The sequence below is a fragment of the Ursus arctos genome, unplaced genomic scaffold, assembly GCF_023065955.2.
Source record: "Ursus arctos isolate Adak ecotype North America unplaced genomic scaffold, UrsArc2.0 scaffold_32, whole genome shotgun sequence".
Lineage (NCBI taxonomy): Eukaryota > Metazoa > Chordata > Mammalia > Carnivora > Ursidae > Ursus > Ursus arctos.
Window position 1 is genome coordinate 13,962,248 of NW_026623008.1, and position 24,267 is coordinate 13,986,514.

The window sequence follows — 24,267 nt, forward strand, 5'->3', positions numbered from 1 at the left end:
TCGTTCACGCACACCAGCACACTCTTTGCCGCACAACAGCCAGAGGGGGCAAAGTCATACAACTGATTGTGCTCTCTCCCCAACTAAAAACTTCCCCAATACGCTCAGAATAAAATCCACATTTCTTCCCATGGTCCACAAGGCTGGACATTACCTGGCCCCTTCCCACCAGCCTCTCCCACATCACTTTCCACTGATCCCTGTTTCACGCACTAGTATCTGGCCCACCAAGAAGCCAAGCTCTTTCCCAGCCCAGGGCCTTTGCACTTGCTGTTCTAACTAGAAGGCTCCGCCCCCAGAGCTCTGCCTGGCTGGTCACTTCTCATCAGTCGGGTCACAAATATTATATCCTTACAGAAGCCATCAGCCTCTAAAGGACAGCAGCCCACCGCTGGTCACGCTGTCCCCGTCCCTTGTTCCTACCACTGTTGTATCTGTGGATAGCTTAACTGTCTGGCTCTCCCCACCAGACTGTCAGTCCCACGAGGGCAGAAACTTTGGCTTTGTCTCTTGTTGTCTCCCAGCGCCCAGAATGATACCCAGCAATTAGTAAGACGTGTTGGCTCATTAACTAACTGAAGCTTTCCCTTGTCTGCCAGGGTTTTCTGATGTGCCCACCCACTTCTGCCTCTCACCTCCAGCTGACTTATTCTCTCTTTCCAGTACCCTCTGAGCCCTGCATTCCCAGGGGACAAGGGAGACAGTGGGTTTGCTGGGTAAGGCCTCTCTCCTCTTCTGGGTAGGGTCATCTCTTGCAGTGATGAGTACCCTTAAATGTCAAAGTCTTGACAATGCCTCGAATACTCTCTCTTGGATCTGCTCATCACTCAGTTCCTCAAACGTCACCTCCTCTGAGAAGTCCTCCCTGACTCTACTTCACTGCTTTCTATTCCCTTATCAGGAGGTATTTTCTTATCCCCCTTTAAAACTTGATTTTTACATTGGCTGACTTGTTTATGACGCTTCCCCCTCTGGAATAGAAGCTCCAAATTCACTGTATATCCTTAGCATCCAGGCCTGTGCCCCAAACAGAGCAGATGTGTAATTATCTTTGTAAGAGTAAAGAATAAGACTATTTGTAGAAATGAATGAATGAACGGATCTCTGTTGGGAGAGGTCCAAAATAGGGGAGAATAATTATGCTGGATAAGATCTGTATCTCCTTCCAGCAGAAACACCCTATGGTTAATACTCAATTAACACTGGAAGCTTCATTTTCTGCACTGCTTCCTCGAAACCAGACTTGGTGCTACCCTCTGCATTGAGCCCCTGAATCCTCACAGTCACCCGAGCAGGCAGCTGCTGTAGTATCTCCATTAAATTCGAAGAGGACACGGAGACAGCTGGGCCACTTGCCCTGGGTCACCCAGCTGGTAGGTGGTGAAGTGGATGGTCCGACCGCAGAGGCTGTGCCCTTGGCCCCGCCCAGGACACGGGAACCATGGCTGAGGCAGCAAAACCCTGTCTTTACACATTTCCTAAGCCCACATACTGCCTTTGGCTTCTGCTCCGCCCTCCTGGCCTCCCGTTGAATCTCAGTCAAGCCTTGATCTTGCCCAGCCTGCCCGGCAGGGGGCAGTAACCATGCAAGATGGCCCCGCTGCTCCTGAGGGCGGCTCAGGTCCCAGTCCAGCACCTGGGCTGGCATTTCTGGAAACCCACCCGAAGGACCAAGGCCAGAGAAACTGGTCTCCTAAGGTCCCTTCCAGCTCAGAGATCTAAGGGTCAGCCTCTGGGTGCCTGTTCTCCATCCCAGCCCCTGGGAGGAAACTTCAGAGGTCCAAGGTCACTTGGACGTGAAACAGTTCCCGAGCAGCCTTGGCCCTATCTTTCATCGACCTCCGGAGACCAGAGTCTGCAAGTCACTGAACACGTGAATCCAGATGATGTGATGTGGGGTGATGGGAGGCCACAGGGGAGCTCGTGCAAATTCAGATTCTCCCGCCCCGCACTCAGGTCTGGCATGGGGCTCGGGAACGAGTACTTTTCACAAGCTCCCCACGTGATTCTGAAGCAGGTGGTCCCCACTCGGAGAAATACGGCAGTGGGCAAGCAGGTGAGTGCTTCCTGGTCTGAGAAGGTCTGGGCGCCCTCATGCCCGGAGGCGGGGGTGTGATCGAGATCCCCTGTGCTGTCTCTGCGGGAAGGAAAACCATGGTCCATGGCGCTCCTACTAAGGGCCGGGCATCACCGAGGGGCTGGCACTTGTGACTGATTGCTCATCCTCCCAATGGTCTTAGGAGCTTGGTAGGACGATGCTCGGCTTTGCACAAGAGGGAAAACAGGTGCATTGAAACCTTCTAAGTCACTCAGCTGAGAGAGTGGTGGAGCTTGGATAACAAGCCAGGATTATCTGTCCGGTCCAATGTGGCTGTCTCTTAAAGGTAAATCGACACTTGAGTGAGCTTGTGGTCAGCGGCGAATCCTATTTTCTGGGTTCAGGGGTATCTGGTGTGCACCCACAATCCCAGCCACAGCCCTAGCCCATGGGCCACAAGCACATATAAAGGTGAGGACAGGTCACCCTGTTCTTTGGAAAATCTTGGTGGTGTTGATGGTGATGAGGGGGGAACCGAGGGATCTCAGCTCTGCCACCAGGGGGCAGGAGTGCGCCAGACCCGCACAACCGCTGAGCAGCCTGGGTGCCCACCCCAGACACACAACCACGTATCGCAGAAGCCCTTGGTGCCCAAGGGTCCCTCTGGCTTAGGAAGAGCAAGAGGCGTGTCTGAAGTCACCCAGTACGTTCATGACAGAGTGGGGGCCAGAACCCACACTTCTGGGCTCTTCCTTCCACCAGCATCTCCCACTAGCGAAGCTATGGCATCCCGTCCTTCACTGTCCAGGGCTGTCCTATGCGTTGAAGGATGCAAGGCACCCCTGGAGCTTGGCCTGTTGCACCCCAGGTGTTGTGATAACAACCCCACTCTCCCCACTTTTTCAAATGCACCCCCCTGGAAGGGGGTGATGTAATCTTCATTGCAAGGCACCGAACCAGCCTCTGTTCTCAGCACAGCCCCCTCTCCAAGTACAGAGCCGGCCTGGCGGGCCCAGGGTTGACCTTCTACTTCCGGTACAGCAGCAGGATCCCTGACCTTTGGGAAGAGATCATGGTCACGGCCTTCCCTGTGGGGGCTGCCCCTCCCAGACCAAAGAAAGGGAGCCCAGAGGCAGAAGCTTCTCCTTTGTTGTCACACAGATTGGGTTTGAATTCTCAGCTACCTAGCTGAATAGCTTCAAGCCAGTTTCTTGACCTCTCTGAGCCTCAGTTTCTTTGTCTGTAAAATGGAGACAAGAATACCTTTTTAATCTGGCTTTTGTTGAGATGAAATAGGAGGCCCATGAGAGCCTGGCCAGCACTTGCGATGCCGGACCTGTTCAGTAAAGGACGGCTAATACAGTGGGTTCTGACACCTCCTTGATCCTTAGGCTAAGACCCTGGGGAAGAAGCCCAGGCTGCTGGTCCCACCCTGCTAGTGTCAGGCAGGCCAGGGACTCTTTTCACTTCTCCCCCTAGGGTCTGAGGACACACTTCTCAGGTTGTGTTCACACAACTGTCACCCACCACCCCTCAACGGACCAACTTGAAGAAAGTTTACAAGATCTATCCCCATTTTCACTCGAAGTGAACTTTTCTGCACATGAAGAATCTACGCCTTACTTCAATCCCATCCCAGCCTGTCCACCCCTCGGCACGGGGTTTAAGCTTTCACGTCGGCTGGTGTCTTCGCTTTGCAAGGCCGAACACAGCTGGGGGGATGGGCCTCTGAGGACGGACCCCCTCACAGTGCAGGAATTGAACTCAGACTGTTTCACACGTGACTCCTGCCTTTTCTTCCACTGGCTTATACTTTAGGGGGCCAATTAAGGGCATGGGGGTGGTGACAAGGTTCCTTCAGGACCAATGGTCATGGGAGTAGAGGGGCTACATGCGGGACTCTCCTTCAGCTCCACCTTCTCGCTCCTCCACTCCTGCCAGCTGGGGCACCCACTCTTTGTTCTTTTTTTTTTTTTTTTTAAGATTTTATTTATCTATTCAACAGAGATAGAGACAGCCAGCGAGAGAGGGAACACAAGCAGGGAGAGTGGGAGAGGAAGAAGCAGGCTCATAGCGGAGGAGCCTGATGTGGGGCTCGATCCCAGAATGCCGGGATTACGCCCTGAGCCGAAGGCAGACGCCCAACCGCTGTGCCACCCAGGCGCCCCCCCACTCTTTGTTCTGACCTTGTCAAATCTCCTTAAAGTCAGCTACAAGGAAGAGGTCTTTCATCGCTTTCTATCCACATAGGAAGCATATCAGTAGTTAAGAGAAGATTCTGGAACCACACTACCTGCATTTGCATCCTGGCCCCACCACTTTGTAGCTGTGTGACCTTGGGCACGTCATCTCCCTCTCTGTGCTACGGTTACTTCTTTCGTAAAATGGAAACAGTAATGGCATCTGCGTACTAGGGTCACTGTGGGGTTTAAATGAGTGAGTATAAAGCACTTGGCTCAGGGCCTGCACACAGTGGGCTCTCCATGAGTATCAGCTATGATGAGAATTACTCCCAGGGCCTCGTACAGGATCTGGCGCACACAGTGGGTGCTCGGTTCTGGCTGAGGGATGAACCAGTCAGTTTTGATACTGATAACAGGCTGTATGAGTCTCAGTGATGCTGACAGAAAACCCAGTGTGTGCAATTGCACCACGTCCAAACACCAATATCTCAAACTTCTGATTCATCGGGAAGGTTGGGTTTGCAGTTCAGTAATAAAGCCCAGGTCGCGAAGTAGAGACAAGCTCGCGGGGAAGACAGCTGTCCCATGTGGCATGCACCTCTTTCGGTTCCGTGGCCTGGAGCTGATGTTATCTTTGGATTCAGAGTCCAGAGGGCGAACCCCGTGATTCGGGTGAAGGTGCCCGGGCACCCGTGCAGAGCTCACAGTGACATTCACTTTGCCTTACATGGAATTTTGAAACTTACTTCGAAAGGCAACCCTGGGCTACTTATTCAACCTCCTGAACCTGACTTCCTTCCCTGTCTGTGGGGGTAATATTACCTTCCTTCGCAGTTGACCTGAGGACTATATACCATGCAGCAATTCACAATCTATGGGCAGGACCCAGGAGGGCAACTAGAATAACTTATAAAGATTACCAACTACAAATAAACCGGCCCCACGGGACATGGACAGATGCTGTGTCCTAGAACAGTGGTTCTCGGCCGGGGACGTTTTTGCTCCCCAGACGACATCTGGCAATTATGGAGACATTTTTGGTTGTCACAGCTCAGGAAGTGCTACTAGAGGCTGGTGAGTGCAGGTTGGGAGACCGCTAAACATCGTCAGTGCACAGATGGCCCCACAACGAAGAATGATCGGGGCCCAAACACCAAGAGTGCCGAGCTTGAGGAACCTGGTTTAGAGTTATCAGCTTAGATTCAGTTTAACCTTCGGCGAGTAAAAGAATTATTTTTTCAGTTGCGTGGGAAAAGAGCTTCGTGGTTGTTACTGGATGAGACCATGATTATCACCCACAGAAGTCCACCCAGCTGCCAAGATGGCACCGTCTGGTGACTAAGATTCCAACGCTGTCAGTAAAGGTCAACGTTCCAGGAAGTTCCGAGAAATGCAGCCTTTCATATTGACTTCCTGGGCTGATTCCATGACTAATCACCCTACCTCACACTCAGAGAGAAACCCAGCAGCAGAGAAGGCCTTCTCCTACCCTATCAATCTCTGTAGAACATGGGTTAGCCTTCAAGTTCGGACAAACCACCCAGCTAGTATCTAAGCTCATTCTCTAAAGGCCATCCGTCCATCCATCCATCCATCCATCCATCCATCCATCCATCCATCTTTCCATCCATTCATCCATTTTTCCATCCATCCACCCTTCCATCTAACCATCCATCCATCCATCCATCCATCCATCCATCCATCCATCCATTCTTCCATTCATCTCTCCATCCTTCTATCCATCCATCCATCCATCCATCCATCCATCCATCCATCCATCCATTCTTCCATTCTTCTATCCATCTCTCCATCCTTCTATTTATCCATCCATCCATCCGTCCATCCATCCATTCTTCCATCCATCTCTCCATCCTTCTATCTATTTATCCATCCTTCCTTCCTTCCTTCCTTCCTTCCTTCCTTCCTTCCTTCCTTCCTTCCATCTATCCATCCAATAACTACTAACTGCCCACCATGTGCCCATCAGTATGGTAGATATTGGGGTGCAATGGTGAACAAGCCAGACCAGGGCCCTGTCCTCATGGAGTTTATGGGGGAAGCACCTGAACCAATGGGCCAACTATGACACTGACCTTCTCCTTATAAGATCCCTAACCATGCTCTTAGAACCAAAGACAGGTTTTTTGTTTTGTTTTGTTTTTAAAGAGTATCTGTCTGTTGCCCCTTATTTGTATTTGATGGGGCAGTTCAGAGAGCTTAAGTGACTTGATCAAGGTCACACGAGAGAGTCTCAGAGACAGGATGAGTATCCAGGTTTCTCGATTCCCAGGGCTTTGCCGCTTTACCTCTAACCACCATCACACGCGAGCAGCACTCGTAGCCGTCTGGAGCACTGTGCATGGTGTATCTCATTTAATCCCCACCACTGCCCTCTAATCCCATTTGATATGTGAGGAACTGAGGCACAGGACCATTCAGTAACTGGCCAACGTGGAGTTTGAATTTTAACACCCAGGCAGGCTGATTCCCCAGATGCCCCCACTTCTTGGTCCCTGGTTCTTCATGAATATGGATAAAGAGTTGCACACAACAATTACTGGCAAGCCAGGCCCACCTCTGGGCCTCATTTTCCCAACTATGCGCTGAAAAGAGTGGTCTAGATAGTTTGAGAATCCACCCACCTCTGACCTCTGTAGATCTTTGGAGCCCTAGCACCTGCCCCTGTGGGGTCCCCGTGTGCCGCTGAAGCCGCAGGGACCTGGGGAGGCTATCAGATAATAACGGTTTTGATGCCGCTCCGAGAATGTCTCTGGGAGGGCATGAAGTACCAGGTGGTGACATTGGACACGCTGTTTTAAACCCACTCCAACTGTTCTGCGAGAACCAGGCCAAAGTCACCCACAGCAGAGAAGGCCAGGTTGTGTCCTAGTTGCTCAGGGGGCTCAGGAGGATTTGTGGTTTGCGGGTGGGGGGCAGAAAGAGGGGTAAGATAAACATGGCTCTCCAGGTAAGGACAGGGAGAAACTGAGGCAGAGGCAGGAGCACTGGGGACACCTGCTCCTCCTACCTGGTGATAAGGCAATGGGACAAAGTGCTGGCCCTGGAGGCCAGAGACACGGTTCTGACTCCCAGTCTGCTTTTAGCGCTGTGTGTCTCGGAGAAAGCCCCTCCCCCTCTCTGGGCCTTCATCTCTCCACCTGGAAAAACGAGAGGCTCATCCAAGATGCCCTTGAGACCATGTGTCTCAGATCTATAGCTTCACTGTCCCTCGGGGGGCTGAGTGGGCTCCCTGCCTCTGCGGCCCTCAGCTGCAGGCCAGGCCCATGGCGAGCGCTCGGCAATGGGTGGCTTTGTTGTTACACGATTATAACGTGAGGGTGTGTGGGCTCTAGCTACTGGAGTCTCAGACCTCCATGTAAACTCAACCCCTGACTCTACGAGAGTCCAGGAGCATCAGACCCGATTACTCCTCCTTTACTTCTGTTAAAAAAAAAAAAAAAAAGTGATACAATTGGGCAATGTTCTCAGAGCATCTCTGCCACTTCCCGGAGCAAGCCCACTGGCAACGGGAGTATTACTTAAGACCATGCTGGGCTGCTGCCCCGGGGACCTGGCCCTGTGGGCTCTTTCCTGCCTCTGTCCCTGCACCTGCTCTTCCTGTTCCTCCCCTCCCACCCTCCACTCCCCCATGAGCTGGGGTTCCCACAGGGGGGTTGGTGCAACTTTCCCTATGTAATTTTTCATAAAGGTGTAACTTCTTCCCACGCGATGGTCTGGAGGCTGTCGGGCGTTCACTTGCAATTCCGTGCCTCTCCTCCCTGCTCGCCATCAGAATAAACATCGGGGGGTGTTTGCGCCAAAACCTCTCACCAGTGCAGGGAACAGAGGAAGCCACACACACAATCATGGGGCGCCCGGGCAGGGAGGAGATGGGGAGAAACGGATGCGGGGCCACGGGGGCAGGGAGGCGGCGAGGCAGCCCTGTAGCAATCTGATGCGGGACACCCTGGGTGCTGCGGTGGGTTGCATGGTGACCCCCCACACGACACAGCCACGTCCCGGAACCCGGGGAGGTGACTTTATTTGGAACAAGGGTCTTTGCAGATACACTTAAATTAAAGAGCTCCGGATGAGGCCGCCCTGTACAAAGTCCCTGCAGGAGGCACAGAGATGAGAGGAAAGGGAGGAGCAGACCACGGGACAATGAAGGCAGAGACTGCATAGACGCGGCCGCTGTCTCTGCCCGGGGAATGCCTGGAGCTAGCAGAAGGTACGAGAGGCAAGAGGGATTCTCCCTACAGCCTTCGGAGGGAGCGAGACCCTGCTGACACCTTGCTTTCCGAATCGGGGCCTCCTGAGCTGTGAGGGGAATATCTTTCCGCAGCTTCAAGCTTCCCTGCGTTCGGTCATGTGTTATGACAGCCTGAGGCGAGAATGTAGGTGGAATCCCACACTGCTACTCACTGTGCAGCCTTGGGTAAATCGCTTAACCTCTCTGAGCCGACTTCCTCATCCACAAAACGGGGCAATAAGCTCCATCTCATGAACTCGTTCATCAGATATCCACTGAGTACATACTCCGTTGCAGGGGCTGGGTTAGGGACTAGACACATGTGGTGAAGGGAGCCCCATGTGGCTCTGCCCGCCTGGAGCTACAGACTGGAGGGGAAGCCCGCAAAGAATCCCGTTAACTGGTCAACCACAGCCACGGCCACGTGGTGCTGGGAGGAGCAATCCAGACTCGAGGCCAGAGGCTTCCCCAGGGGAGTGACGCTGAGCGGAGGGAGGAGGGCAAGGTAGGGAGGAACGGGGCGAGAGGGGCAGGATGATCTGTGGGCAGGGGAAGGGCACGTGTGAAGTCCATGGTGCCGGAAGCACAGGCACTTGGGGAGGGAGGCCGGTGTGGAGAGCAGGAAGGGGTGCACTGAGAGATGAGGTGGGGCCGGGGCCAGCCCACCCAGGGCCACTCCCCTGAGGGCAGGGGGAGTCCCATGGGGACAGAGCCGGGAGGCAGTGCGGGGGCAGGAAGACTAGTAAGGACATCCCTGCTGTCATCCAGGATGGGGTGTTAGTGGCTCAGACCAGGGTGGTGACTGGATACCAGGAAGGAACCAGATTCAAGAGCTAATTAGCAGGTAAAACCACGGGGGCTTGTGAGGGGAAAGGACACAACCGCTCCTGAGCCCCCACAGTGTTTGGCATGAACAAGGTGCTCACTGGCTCCCCAACTATGCAGGGTTCCCTTTCCTTCCCTGCACCAAAAAGACGACGGGGGACGGGTCCACAGGGGGCAACACCCATCCCTGGCTTTACTGGCCAATTGTGAAGATGAGCACCCAAAATTTACGAACTTAAAAAAAAAAATTATAGAACTTAGAAAATCAACTCACCATCCTTGAGTGAGAAGCTCAGAAGGTCCTGGGGAAAAAAAATAACAGGAATTAGCAATACGTTGATAGATAATTAGCCTGCTCTTTTGACCAACACTTATTGACTTTTACTACGTGGGAGAACAAGGCCGACGGAGTACTTCTGCCCTGTGTTCTAGTGCTGAGCCAGCCATACGGGTAACAAATGCACAGACGTGCGAGAACTGCAAGGAGTGAACTCTGCTCATTTGCCAACAGCACTGTCACAAGCTGCCCGCTCTAGCGGCACACAGAGCCAGTTAGCCACCTGCCCAGGGCACACAGCAAAGCTGCTGCTTCCAAAAAGAGGCACCGCGGCTCAGCACTCAGGAGCCCGGACTCTGGAGTCAGACTGCCAAGGTTCAAATCCTGGCTGAGCCACCTGTCGGCTGCGTGACTCCGGACAAGTCACTTACCCTCTCTGTGGCTCAGTTTTCTCATTTATAACAAGGGGAGCATCCTACTACCTACCTCATAAAGTGGCTTGGAGAATTAAATGGGTTCATGCTGGTAATGAGCACCATGTAAGTATTACATTAAATCAATGGTAAATATTCAATAATGATAATTTGCTATTAGCTCTGATCATCATCCTGTGATATGATGCTGAGATATTTTATTTTCTTATTTATTTAAAAATTTTAATGTATTTATATGAGAGAGATAGAGACAGAGAGCGTGAGTGAATGGAGGGGGAGAAGAGGGGGAGGGAGAGGGACAAGTAGACTTTGCCCCGAGCACAGAGCCCAATGCGGGGCCCGATCCCAGGACCCTGAGATCTTGACCTGAGCCAAAACCAGGAGTCAGACCCTCCACCAACTGAGCCATGCAGGTGCCCCAAAATATTTCATCTTTCAACTACACCACCCCACTAGCAGCGACTTTCAGACTGACTTTGAAAGGGAAGACTTTGTTCTACTTTCCCCAGCAGCTGCCCCCTGGGCGGTGGGTGTACCTGAATGATCACCAACGGGTCATCCTTCAAGATGGGGTCCTTCAATAAAATCGGAGCAAACACGTCCGCTCCTTCGCCTCCCAGGCCGTTGGCAAAGGCACTCATGGTTGGCAGGACGGCTTCGGGCAACTCCAGCCACTTCACGAGGCCCGTCACAAACTCTGTGCAGAAGGAGCTGAAAGACAGACGTGGCTTAGAGCCCAAGGCTTCCAGAACGGGTCTCAGAAGGCTGCTGGGAAGTTGAGGTCAGACGCGGTCATGGGTGTGAAAGGCTGACATGTACAGAAACCGCAGTGACTGCGGTCCACAGAAGGAGACGGACAGCCAAACACCTAATTTCAGGTGATTTGGACCTTAGCTTCTTTTCCCAACAGCACTTTTACCAAAGCAGCTGACAAATCACAGGAAGGAGGGCGAGGAGCAGGTACTGACAGGTGCCCTGGGCCCAGCGTGGGCCCGGCGTGAGCCCGGGGCTGTGCTGGGTGGGGGCTGAGGAACCAGAGGAGCAAGATGTCACCTCTGGCCAGAAGCTCACGGCAGGGTGGAGACGGGCACAGGAGTCACACCCTCGTGCCTCGTGACACACAGGGACAGAGGCAGGGATGGAGCCCCGCTGAGCCCACAGAGGCAGTGCCTGAGGCCACCTGCGGAGGACAGGGGCCACTGCCGGAAGAGGCACCCTACGGAGGGTGACTGGCCGCTGTCACAAAACAGAAAGGACATGCTTCCAGGAAACAAGTCGGCCGCTGCAGAAGCGGCTAAGTGCACAGGAAGGGTCTGTCTCCCCACGGTGCCTGAGGATGCTGTTCGCTTCGGTGTCACAGGAGTCCCCGGACAGAGGACAGTCGGGTGCTTGCAGGGAGACGGAGCCCATGAACTGTGGGAAGCACACAACATTTGGGAGATGGGGGCAGAATCCACATCAGGCTTTGCTCCAGAGCCACCATTCCCAGCAGTGACAGCAGTGAACCCACGAGGTGGCGGGGGTGGGGATGCAGAGCAGGGGCGTCAATTAGGAGGTGATGACACCAGTCCAGAAAAAGGGCTGAGGCCTAGAGGCCACACCTATCTGCAAACCCTCGTCCCAGCCTGCCTCAACCGCACTGTCCCGGGGCTCCGTGCACTTGGCTCCTGCACCCCGGTGGAATCAGGCTCCCCGAGAAACAAAGAGAGCTCCCTGGTGGTGCGGGCAACCTCGGGAGGACCCCGTGGGCCGCAGGCAGTCCGCCCACCCCCTCCCTAGAGCCTCCAGTGCCAAAGCCCAGTGGAGAGGTCGCTGCGGGCCACCTGTAATCCTGCCCCACCATGTCATTGGTTTGGGTCCCCAAGAAGCAGCTCTGAAAGGGAGATGATTAGGGGTCCCCGTGAGGGGGAAGGAGGAAGCAGGACTGGGCAGGGGGGACAGTCAAGTTGCAATGCAGCCTCGACGGGACGCTCAGCCAGCCCCACAGGGAGTTCTGGAGATGGGTGACCCTTCAGAGCGGCCCAGTGGGGCCTTTACACCCCTCTCCCCTCTCAGGCAATCATCGAGCAAAGGCTGCCAGGGGAGGGGGGCGGAAGCATGGGCAACGTGGCTCTCTTTACCCGAGGCAGCCGTCTCTGCAGTGGCGGGAGAAGGCCACTGCCAAAGGGACATCTGAGCAAGGCAGCACATTGCCAGGGAAACTGACATCCCTGTGTCTCAGTTTCCCTATCTGTAAAAAGACCAACTTCACTAGGCTGTTTGAAGATTCAACAAGACAGTACATACGAAGCCCCCAGAGCAGAGCCTGGCATGTAGGAGATGCCCAAGGAATGTCAGCTGGCCTCACGACTTATTTCTAAGGTGACCAAGGGAGGCAGCGGAGAAGAGGTTTCAGAGTTGGGCTCTGACATCCAGGGCCCTGGGGAGTCCTGGCTCCCTCGCTGACGGGCTTCATGCCCGTACTTCACCTCTCTTAGCTTGGTTTTCCTCTGCTATAAAATGCGGATGATAACAGGCTTATGCCTCAGAGATTGGATAGAAAGATTAAGTGACATCGTAATAGGGCCTGGCACCTGATAACGCTCAATAAATGTTAGCTACTGCTACTACAATTATCATTTGCCCCGCTGCAATAGACTGGGGTAACCCCAGGGCAGTTACGTGGGTGTGTACAGAGGCAGGGAGTGACTTAGCGAGCTGAACATTACTTATAGGTCAACGAAGCATGGCCTGGCCCTGCGTCCAAGAAGAAAGTCTTGGATGCAGAGAAGCATCTCATCGTAAGAGCGGAGAGGTCAAGAGCACAGACTCTGGCTCCAATCCCAGCACTGCCACTAGCTGTGTGATCTTGGACAAGTTACTCGACCTCTCTGTGCCTCAGTTTCTTCATCTATAAAATAGTGGCAATCATGAAGAAACCCGTTTCACAGGGTTGCTGAAAGGATTACCTTAACATCTGCCCTCATGCTTAGAACTAAATCTGGCCCATATAAAGCGCTATATATGTGTTTCTTTCAACGAAGAAATGAGGGGTGCCCAGGTGGCTCAGTCAGTTGAGCGTCTGCCTTCGGCTCAGGTCGTGATCTCAGGGTCCAGGGATTGAGCCCCACACTGGGCTCCTTGCTCAGCGGGGAGCCTGCTTCCCCCTCTCCCTCTGCAGCTCCCTGTACTTGTGAGCACGTGCTCTCTCTCTCACTCAAATAAATAAATAAAATCTTAAAAAACCACAAATGAATGGATGAATTAATGAATACGTACGGAAAGTGGCAATACAGCAGTGGATTACGTAACAAACAGCGTTCTAGATTGGCAGGGCTTTGGGAATTTCGTAGGGCTTCTAATGTGCTTGTTGGTTTGGCCAAAACGGGTGAAAATCAGCAGCAACAAGGATAACAAATCGCGGAGCAACGATCTGTCAGTCCCTGTGCCGGGTAAGTGCTTTATTCACACCGACTGGTTTACTTCTCGCCACACCCCCACCAGGGAGGAAGGTGTTATTTTACCCCCAGTCTAGAGATAAGGAAAGGCCCAGAGAGGGGAAGGGACGGGTCTAGGGTCTAGGGTTCAAACCCCTACCTATCTCCACGACACCAGCGGTCTTGCTTAACCACTGCAGAGACTGCCCCAGTGATTACATGCCTGGGCGCTCACCAGCGCCGGGCACTGGCTCAGCAGGTGCACTAAACACCCCCTTGCAGCCTGGCCCCCACCTGCTGATGGAGCCCGTGGCTGCAGAGGTTAAATCAAGGGTCTCAGTGCTGGGAAGGGGCAAAACCTTACTCGAAATCCAGTTTCTCATCCTGAGTCCAAAACTCCTCCTCACCAGGGGCTGGCAAACTACCCACGTGGGCCAGAGCGGGTCTGCAGCCTGCTTTTGTCAATAAAGTTTTATTGGAACACAGCCGCACCCACCCTCTGAGTACTGTCTTCCGCTGCTTTCAGGCTACGACAAGCAAAGTGGAGTGACTGCCACAGGAGCTACATGGCCTGCGAGCCTAAGGTACCTGGCCCTTCAGAGAACACCTGGGCCGCCCCCTGCTCCACCCCACAATTTCTCCACATTCAAGACACAGAGTTAATTGTAGGGAACGGCATCTGCGACGTTTATGGCTCAGATACGAAATACACAAGAAAGGCTTGCTTTTATGTCCCGTGTGGACCAAAAACTTCCTGAAACCAATGGCGTATCTAGGTTGTAACATGATTGAAATTTTCAAAATATGTTTTGGGCTTAAGAACACGGAGCTCAACCACGTGGAATGAATTGGCCTTCTGAAAGGGAAACTTTCAGGAAGGAAACACCCCAGGGCAAATGCTTCCAGCCGAGCAGAAGCACGTGTGGTTACAGCGGTACCTGGATGTGTGTGTGTGTTTGCCGGGGCGGGGGGCACACAGGACGGTAACTCGCTTCTCCCTGTGCCCTCCCAGGAGGTGCCCAGCACAGGCCTGGCACACAGAGCAGGCTTATAAATATTTGTTTATGGGAACGAAATACACAAAGGTCTTCCCCCACCATGGCTTGTCGGGTACACCCAGCTGTATAGGACGCTCTGGGGGCTCACAGGTGAACAAGGCAGCTCCCACCCTCCAGGAGCCCAAACTGGAGGGGTGGAGGGTGTGGGAAGAGCTGCAGGGGAGCATGGTGGCTGCAGGGCTGGGTCGCTGAACATACGGCCGGAGAAACACCCTGGTCTGGGGCTTGGGGAAGGTCTGGGAAGGCTTCCTGGGGGACGCCCCACGAGATGAATATGCTCAAGTATTCAGTCCAGTGGGAGAGATGAAGGGAACAGACAAACAAAACAAATAAAAACCCAGCTAGGACCTAAGGCATGGGGAAGTTCAACCATGGGGGACGTTTTGGGGGTAAGTCTTGAAAATACCACAGACCCCAAAACTTCCTGTCATTTCCTGCCCCCATCTGTGTTTCCTGTCTCAGTAATGGTATTTCTGTCCTTCTAGCTCCGCCCACCACCTGGAGTCTTGGGGCCACACTTAGCTCCTCCCTCTGCTCCATGCACAGCATCCAACCTGTCCCTAAGTCAACTCCATTCTCCCCAAGGAAAGTCTATCTCACCTGTGTGACCCACCGCCTCCTGGTGTCATTCAACCTGTCCATCTTCTGTTCCTATGACACCTGGTTTAAACCCATTCAGGCACTTAACCCCATTTGTCTAGTATAATGGTAGTCAGTTATTTGGGTGCCCTACCCCAGACTGTAAGCCCCTAGAGGGCAGGAGCCAGGCCTTGTTTCTCTCCTAGCACTACACCTCGCATACAGTAGGTGCTCAATAAATGCATGTTGCATGCATGAATAAATATCTTTTCTCCCATTAGACTGTGTCCTATTTGAGGGCAGGGATAGTGTCTGTCTTGTTCATCTCATTCATGTATACTTCCCATTTACTCTAAATCATGCCTGGCACACAGTAAGTGCTCAGAAAATGCTGGGTGTTGGTAAATGAGTGAGGACTGAATGAGGTATGTCTTATCCCCCAGACTGTGAACTCCTTAAGGTAAGGACAATGACTTTCTCCTCTTTGCCAGTAACACCCGGTAGGTGGCCTGGCTCTCAGTAATTGCCTCCCTGGGGAAGCATGACGTTCCTTCTGTGAGACAAAAGCACTCACCTTTGCTCAGGTTCTGGAAATAGCTGGGACAGGGAGACGCCACAGAGGGCAGCATAGGCAAAGCGGTTCGCCTCGGCCAGCTCCCGGCCTGTGGGCAGATGCGGCTCCCCCTCCACAGCCGGCTCGGCCACCACAGGCAGCCTCTGGCTCGATCTGTCCCGTGTGGCCATTTCCAACCCTGCAGGAAAAAAAAAATCTCAGTGAAAAAATGCAACCAGGAGGTAGGTGAAAGTTACTTAAATGGGACACAAAACTATCAATCATGAGAGAAAAGGCTGATAAATGAAACGTCGTTCAAATTAAGAACTGCTATTCATCTTCAAGAGAGTGAAAACACACACTATGGACAGGGAGCAGATATTTTCAATGTGTCTCAACAAAGGATTTATACCTAGACTATATAAACAATCCCTATAAATCATGAAGAAAAAGAAGTAAGGCAAATTTAAAAATGGGCAAAACACTTGAACAGGTACTTCATAAAAGATAGCCAATGGCCAATAAGCACATGAATTTCAACATCGTTAGTCATCAGAGAAATAAATTAACGCTCCAAGGAGGCACTGCTACTTACTCGTCAGAATGGCTAAAATTAAAAGTCTGACAATACTAAGTGTTGGAAAGGAAAGGGACACATGGAACTTCCACATGCTGCCGGTGGGAGTGTTTGTGGTACAACCTTTTGGAAAATGGTTTGACATTTTCCACTAAAGCTAAACGTATGTCTTTTCTATGTCCCAGGAATTCTACTCCTCAGAAACGAGGACTTATGTCCACCAGAGGGCATGTACGTGAACGCTCACAGAAGCTTCATTCACAATAGTCCCAAACTAGAAGCAAGTCACATGTTTGTCCACAGTGGGATGGAAAAACTGTGTCATATTCAGGCCACGGAATATTACAAAGCAATGATAAAGGATGAAGTCTGGCTAACCACAACAACATGAGTAAACCTCACAGGCACAATGATAAGCAGACATACTTACCTGTGAAATTGTGTTCATATGAACTTGAAGAACCAAGTTGGTCGAACCAATCTAAGGTGAAAGAAGACCGAAGAGAGGTTGCCCATGGAAGGCAGTGAGTACTGGCTTAGAGGGGGCACAGTAAGGCTTCTGGATGAATGGAAATGTTCTGTGTCTATATCATCCAGTGGTGATTATATGGGTATAAATATATTTAAAAATTCATCAAGCTGCAGACTTAAGATTTGTATACTCTATATATGTTATACTTCTATGAAAGAAAGGAAGGAGGGAAGGAAGGGATGGGGGGAGGTCTCCTTTCCCTCCCTCCCTTTATTCTTTCTTTTCTTCCCAGGGACAGAAGGGGAAGCAGGGAAGGCAGGGGAGGAGACAGACCAAGTCAAATCAGGCATCCAAGGGATAAGGAAGTTGTCCTGGGAGTGAGTACCAGGAAGGGAACCTGCCTTGACCATGGGGCATTGTGGATATGAATGCAGGCTCAGGACCAGACAGACCTGGGCATGAATCCAAGCACCTCCATGCGATAGATATGGAGCCTTGGGCAACTCAACCTCTCTGCACCTACATTTCTTCACCTGACAATGGGACTATAACAGTATCTGCCTGGAGGAGCCCTGTTAGCAGTAAGAGACATAGCTATGTGGGTTAGTATTTGTAAAGCACTTAGAACAAAGCCTGGCATTGGACTCACGCCACATAAATGTTTTTAAAGAAATAAATGCATGAAAAAAATCAACAAATGGGCACCTGGGTGGCTCAGTTGGTTAAGCATCTGACTCTTGGTTTTGGCTCAGGTCACGATCTCAGGGTCGTGGGATCAAGCCCCGAGCTGGGCTCCATGCTCAGTGGGGAGTATGCTTGGGATTCTCTCTCTCCCTCTGCCCCTCCCCCCAGTTTGTGTTCGCTCGTGTGCGCACACACTCTCTCTCAAATAAATAATAAATCTTTTAAAAAAAATCAACAAACAAATCAATAAAATGCTCAGCACAGTGCCTGGCACACAGCAGAGGTGCCCACGTAATGGCAAGAGCTAATATCAGGTGCCTGTTGCTGGGGGCCAGGCCCTGGGGCTGCAGTGTTAACGTGCCCAGTCTCAGCTAACTCTACGAGCCAGGCACTACCACCATGTCCAGTGTGCAAACAGAGCAGAAGTAACTGGGCCCACGTCCCACAGCCAGTAAATGGCAGACTGGAGCCCAAAGCCAGAGCTCCTGGCCACCACTCTGCTTAAACACTCACCGTATTACCCAGAGCTTTCCAGTCTAATACACACACTCTGCACTGACTTTCTTCCATAAATTCCTTCTCATCCGGCTGAACAATACAAATTTCGTCCTCAAAATATGATTTCCACAGAAGACTTATTTTTAAGTCTGTGCACAACTACTATTTCATTAGCTTTTCAAAGTAATCCTGAAATGGTTAAAGGCAGCAAACCAACACCTGTACCGCACGTAACAGTTTACAAAGCACTTTCCAATGCAATGAAGTCTGACAACTATCATGTAAGGTCAAGTACGACATGAGCCATTATGATTCCCTCCTACAGCTGAGAAACCGGCTCAGAGAGGCTAAGTGCTTTTCCCAAAGTTACACAGTAAGTAAGTGATGAAAGTCAAACCAGACTTTTGGCTCTGAACCCTGGGCTCTTTCCTCTACATATGCACACGGATCCCCCTTCCCTTGTTTCGGATGGAGAAATCGAGGCTCAGAGAGGTTAAGACCTTGGCCAATGTCACCCAGCAAGACTGGCCTCCAAGGGTTGCTCCAGGAACTCAAGTTTGAGACTCACAGCAGATTTTCCTGGCTTGCAGGATCAGCCCAGATGGTGGTGGAGGACAAAGGAGACAGCAACAAGTCACAAGTGAAGGACAGCTCCCGGGGCAGCACCCAGGCCTGATGCCGGCAGGCTTAGTGATGCCTACATTTAAGCTACTCCACCTGCCATCTGGAGGCTGCAGGAATTCTGCTGACCACCCAGAGGAGCCCAAGATGGTATTTGATTGGGCTGGTCCTTGCAGAGCCCATGTTGGTTCCCAGTTCAAGAAGAAACAGCCTTCTAATCACAGAAGCATGAGCTGGCCTGTCTCTATCCACAGGGGAGAGGGAATAGGCTTAGCGCACAAAAAGCTCAGATCAGGCCACACTGATTCGTTTGTTCAACAAAATACACTCTTGATGCCCTATAATCCATTGTCTACACAGCAGCTGGAGTGGCCTTTTTGTCATATATACCAAACATGTCACTTGCCTGCTTAAAAGCCTCCAAAGGCTTCCCTCACACCAGGATGAACACTGATCCCCTAATGATGGCCCCTGCCTGCCCCTAAACTCTGTCTCATGCCCCCAAACCTGGCTTGCTCACTGTGCTACAGCCACACTGGCTGTCGCTGTGCTTTCGGATATACAAGCGGGTCCGTCCTCCAGGCCTTCGCACCTGCTGTTCCCCCTGGCTGGGACACTCTTCCTCTGACCTTCACACCATTCTGCCTCAGTCTGAATGTCACCTCCTCTGAGAGGCCCTCCCTGATTTCCCAGGCTAAAATACTTCTGCCCCTCTATCCCAGCACTCTGCTCTATTTTCATAATACTTATTCCCATCTTAAATAATATATATATATATATATATATATATATATATATATATATATTTTTTTTTTTGTTAAAGATTTTATTTGTATGAGAGAGAGAGAGCTCAAACACAAGCAGGAGGAGCAGCAGGCAGAGGGAAAAGCAAGCTCCCCGCAGAGCAGGGAGCCTGATGCAGGGCTCAATCCCAGGACCCGGAGATCATGACCTGAGCCGAAGGCAGATGCTTAACTGACTAAGCCACCCAGGCGCCCTTAAATAATATATATTTAAAGTATTTGTTTACCCGTGTATACCAACAGAATTTAAGCTTCTTGAGAGAGGCCCCTGGTTGTGCTGTTTACTCCTATGCCCCTAGCTCTCTGAACAGGCCCTGGAATACTGCAGGCATTCAGTAAGTACCTGCTGGATGAAAGAAGAAGGGAAAATGACGTGTGACATCCTGGTCTGGGTCTTGGGGCAGATCAGGTGACTAACAAATTCCCTGCTTGCATTCTGGTGGGAGACAGGGGACGCCTGGGTGACTCCAGTCGGTGAAGCGTCCGACTCTTGGTTTTGGCTCAGGTCAGGAGCTCAGGGTCATGAGATCGAGCCCCACATTGGGCTACGTGCTTAGCACAGAGTCTGTTTGAGACTCCCTCTCCCTCTGCCCCTCCCCCTGCTCACGCTCTTTCTTTCTCTAAATAACTAAACAAAATCTTTTCTTTTTTTAAGATTTTATTTATTTATTTGACAGAGAGAGGGACAGCAAGAGAGAGAACACAGGCAGGGGGAGTGCGAGAGGGAGAAGCAGGCTCCCCACTGAGCAGGAAGCCTGATGTGGGGCTCGATCCCAGGACCCCGGGGTCATGACCTGAGTCGAAGGCAGACACCTAACGACTAAGCCACACAGGCGCCCCAATAAATAAAATCTTAAAAAAAAGAATACAGCAATACATGATAATAATCTAAGTAATCTGCCCAAGATCACGTAGCTAGTTAGTGGTGGAACCAAGATTCACACTCAGGTCTCATTGTAGGATCCGTGCCCTTAACAATTGGGTCAGGAAGCCATCATCTGGGAAGAACAATTAGGGTGAAGGGCAGTGAAGTGAATGGGTAGGAGGGGGTGACGACGGTATGTGGTTGAAACGTGCTGTCGCAGCAGAGGCCCGCAGGAAACAAGGGGCACAGCCCTGCGGGTGGATGGGAGAGGGTATTCCGCAGAAGAAACAATGCCGTGGTAGAGACAGATAAGCAAACAGACGATGACAAGCCAGCAGGACAAACACTGGGGTGGTGGGGTGGGAAACACAGATGGAGGGATACAAACAGGGGCCTGCAGCCCAGAACTGGCTTCCAAGAGAAGGGGACACCAGACAGGGGTGGGGTGGTAGGAAGGAGCACGTTCTGGGCACAGGGGACAGCACGTGTCAAGACCCAGAGGTGGAAGAGAGAAGATGCTTTTGAAGAACCAAAAAGATGCTCAGTATAGCTGGCCCTTGGACAGGGGGTGGGCACGGAGGGGTGGGAGGGAAGAAATAAGCTGGCGGTGATGCTGCGGGGGGTGGGGGGGGGCACACCGTGCTGGACCAAGTTCTTCCAGCTCAGGAGTCAGACTTCCCTGTAAAGGCAGCAGTCATGGGGATGCTGAGTAAGGGTTTGTGGGACCTCTCGGTACTAATTTTGCAACTGCCTGTGAGACTATAATTATTTTAAGACAGAAAGATTTTAAAAAGCAGCAGGATGTCTCTACAGAATTTTAGGGACCTTTTCTCAAGTTCTAAGTAAATGAAAAATAAATGTCCACCTCCCCGCAAATGAACTAGTTCATGTAATAAATCCTATATGCACTGGGCGCCACCCCACACGCCGTGGGCACAGCGGAGATGACAGAGAGCAGCCCCCCATCATCGAGGTACCCTCCAGCGAAGGCGACAGACCATATGCAAACTCGTAATATTTAAAATAAGACAGTCTTAAATAATGGCAAGGATGTGAAGAAAAAGAAACCTGAAATAACACTTACCCAGATTTCAGGAAACAGTTGTGGACCTCCCCTCTCTAAGTCTGAAAACAGGCTGTTCAGCTTCCTGCAGGTTCTTGGAGAAATATGCAAATTGCTCTGGGGGAAGCAAACCAGAAAAACCAGCCTGTGGGTCCATAGGGTGTGGGATCTGGAGGAGGAGAGACGGAGGAGGATCGGGTTAGCCCCGGGGCTCAGGGGAGCCTCACTACTAGTTAAACTCCTCTGGCCCGGGCCCCAGCAGGTCCTCTCCCTGGGATGCTTTTCTCAGCAGGGCGGCAGGCAGCGGCCACTGACGGAGCACAGCCCGGGCACCTGGCATGGGCCGCCTCATTTAATATTCCTGTTCGAACTCCTCATAACCCGAGATGAGGTGATAGCGCCCAGCTCCACGTAGCCTGCCGTAGCTGGCAGGCATGGGGTTTCCTCCTACCTGGGGTTTCCTCTTACCCCTAGCTGGTGCCCCAAGCACTTCCCTGCCACAGAGTGAGTGCTCAGAAGATACCCGTTACAAGGGCACCTGAATGGCTCAGACAGTTAAGAGTCTGCCTTCAGCTCAGGTCATGATCCCAGGGTCCTGGGATCGAGTCCGGCATCACATCATTGGGCTCCCTGCTCAGTGGGGAGTCTGCTTCTCCCTCTCCCTCTGCCCCTCCCCAATGCTCATGCTCTCGCTCTCTAATAAAAAAAAAATCTTTAATAAAAAAAAAGATGTCTGTTACAGGAACAAATGAATGAACTAGCTTTTAGGCTTAAGCAGGAGCCAGATCTTCCTGCTAATTCTCTCGCCAAAGGCACTCCTGTTCTTACACATAAATGGAGCATCAGATGAGGAAGGGAGATGGGGCAGGGGCCAAGCATCTGGAATTACCCAGGGTCCCCCAAAACTTCAAACAGTCTGAGTTTCATCCTAATAGCCATTGTCCATGCCAAAGAACCAGAATATTATTTTCTGCCTCTTCAATCCTTTTTAAAGGAATTAACAGGGATAAGGCCCTGTTCCTCGATAGCCCCTTCCCGGGGGCGTGAGAATGTGTCTGTACCATGCTACAAACGACGAGATTCAAGCTATCAGTCCAACCACGTCAAAAAGACACAGAGAAGACAAAATGGCTGGAAGGTATTCTCCCAAATTCTCTATGAAAGGCGAGATACCAGAGACTTCTCTGGATTTCCCCAATTTTCTGCCATAAGTATGTATTGATTCTGAACTGTGAAGAAAGTTCTCTAGTATATGAGGACTAGACCTGGGGCTCGATCCCAGAACCATGGGGTCATGACCTGAGCCAAAGGCAGACGCTTAACCGACTGAGCCGCCCACGTGCCCCAATTTTCTGTATTTTTAACATTTTCCATCCTGAGTGCATTGGTGCTTTTATAATGACAAAAATTTTTAAATTAAAAACAGTTTTGTTCTCGATCCCCAGAAGAGGAATGCCCGGGCCCCATGAGGCCCACCAAGCCCATGGGGCTGAGGTCACAATGAAGTCCCATTCCACGGACCAACAAACAGGTCTTATAATCAGCGAAACGGACAAGGGGTGGTATGACAAGCTGAGGCGATCCCCAGCTGTCCACGATGTGATGGCGGAGCCTTGGTTCCAACCCTGCGGACTGTCCGCTTGGCTGGGGTGGGAGGGAGAGTGCTGGCAGCCGTGGGGCTGGGAGATCCATCACCTGAACTGTGTACACGGGTCGTCAGGGGACTCTACCCCTTGCTTGGTGTGATTTGGGATCAGGGTCCGGTCCGTGTGGAGCTCAGAGTCTCCAGTCTGTCCGAGAAGCTAAACTAGTTTCAAGAGGGAGTACTGGATTCCCGCAGCGAGAAAAAGACCAGTGGTCAGGGCCACTGGTGACTCCAAGCCCTGGGGCCACCTGGTGTGCAGGGAGCTGGTCCAGCAGCACCCAGGGCCTAGGAGGTCACTGATGGACAGAGTAGCTTTCGGATATCACAGATCTCCTGGGATCCGTCCCAGTCCAGGTGCTGTGAAGACACCAAGAGACTCTGAGAAAGGCCTGCACTTGACCCAGAAGAGCACCGACTGGCCGGGAGAGAACACATACATAGCGAGAACCAGCAGGGCGAACGTGCACCCGTGGCTGGACGGCAATGTGCAGGCCCAGGATGCTGGCATTAAGCCAGCGTGGCCGTGGCACAATGGTCTACGATTATGAGCTTTATCTAGCCAGCTACATTACCTACCGCCAAAGAAAATGCTGGCTGAGCTATTATTGCCGGTAGGGAGGGAAGAGAGCCATTCCAAGACAGCTGTGCTCAGCTCTGCAAGCACCCACAGTCGGTGCTCAACCCGTATTTGTTAAGTAACGCCATAAACGACACAGCAGGATTTCTTCTTGGGGAGGTGAAAAATCCCCAAGTCAGCACCAAGGAGAAAACAAATATGATCGATATCATCCTGGGACATCCTTTAAATCGTCCTTAAAACTCCATGACCTGGGCCTTTAGGAGATCAGATGCTAGAATGAACTTCTTTTGTCTTTCTTTCTTTTCTTTCTTTCTTTCTTTCTTTCTTTCTTTCTTTCTTTCTTTCTTTCTTTCTATAAAGATTTTACTTATTTATTTATTTGAGAGAGAGAGAGAAAGAAGCGTGTGCATAGGAGTGGTGGGAGGAGCAGAGGGAGAGGGAGAAGGAGAGCCCCCACTGAGCAGGGAGCCCAATGCGGGGCTTGATCCCAGGACTCTGACATCATGACCTGAGCCGAAGGCAGATGCTTAATGGACTGAGCCACCCACATGCCCATAGCCATACCCACACACGCAACCTTGAGATGGTCCTAGAAGGGAAGATTCTAGGCAGTCCCAGTTCACTCCCCCACCCTGCCCCCCTCCAGCATTTTAGGAGAGAGAAACCCATTCGTTCTGTACCTCTCTCTGGAAGTTAAGCTGGAAGGCACTGGAACATGTAGCATCTCAGGAGGTCTCCATGGCAATAGTTCCAACACAGAAGAATCCAGAGCGTTTCGGACAATCCCACTACAGACCAGAAGAAGAAAGGGATGTTGACACAGAGGGAAAGCTCCTATCCCAAC

The 24,267-nt window shown here is 51.7% G+C and overlaps 1 protein-coding gene across 3 annotated transcripts in view; it reads right to left on the reverse strand.

Moving 5' to 3' along the window:
• The window catches only part of TMCO4 (transmembrane and coiled-coil domains 4), an 89,612-nt gene that overhangs the window by 60,266 nt on the left and 5,079 nt on the right, over positions 1-24,267 (reverse strand). For all 3 annotated transcript variants that reach the window (XM_026517177.4, XM_057305313.1, XM_048221938.2), the window contains exons 2-6: positions 24,104-24,211; positions 21,220-21,367; positions 15,637-15,814; positions 10,546-10,720; positions 9,573-9,600 (exon numbers count right to left, since the gene is read on the reverse strand). In XM_026517177.4, coding sequence (XP_026372962.1) covers positions 9,573-9,600; positions 10,546-10,720; positions 15,637-15,806 — 373 coding nt within the window. In that variant the 5' untranslated portion in view covers positions 15,807-15,814; positions 21,220-21,367; positions 24,104-24,211. The remainder of the gene's footprint in view (positions 1-9,572; positions 9,601-10,545; positions 10,721-15,636; positions 15,815-21,219; positions 21,368-24,103; positions 24,212-24,267) is intronic.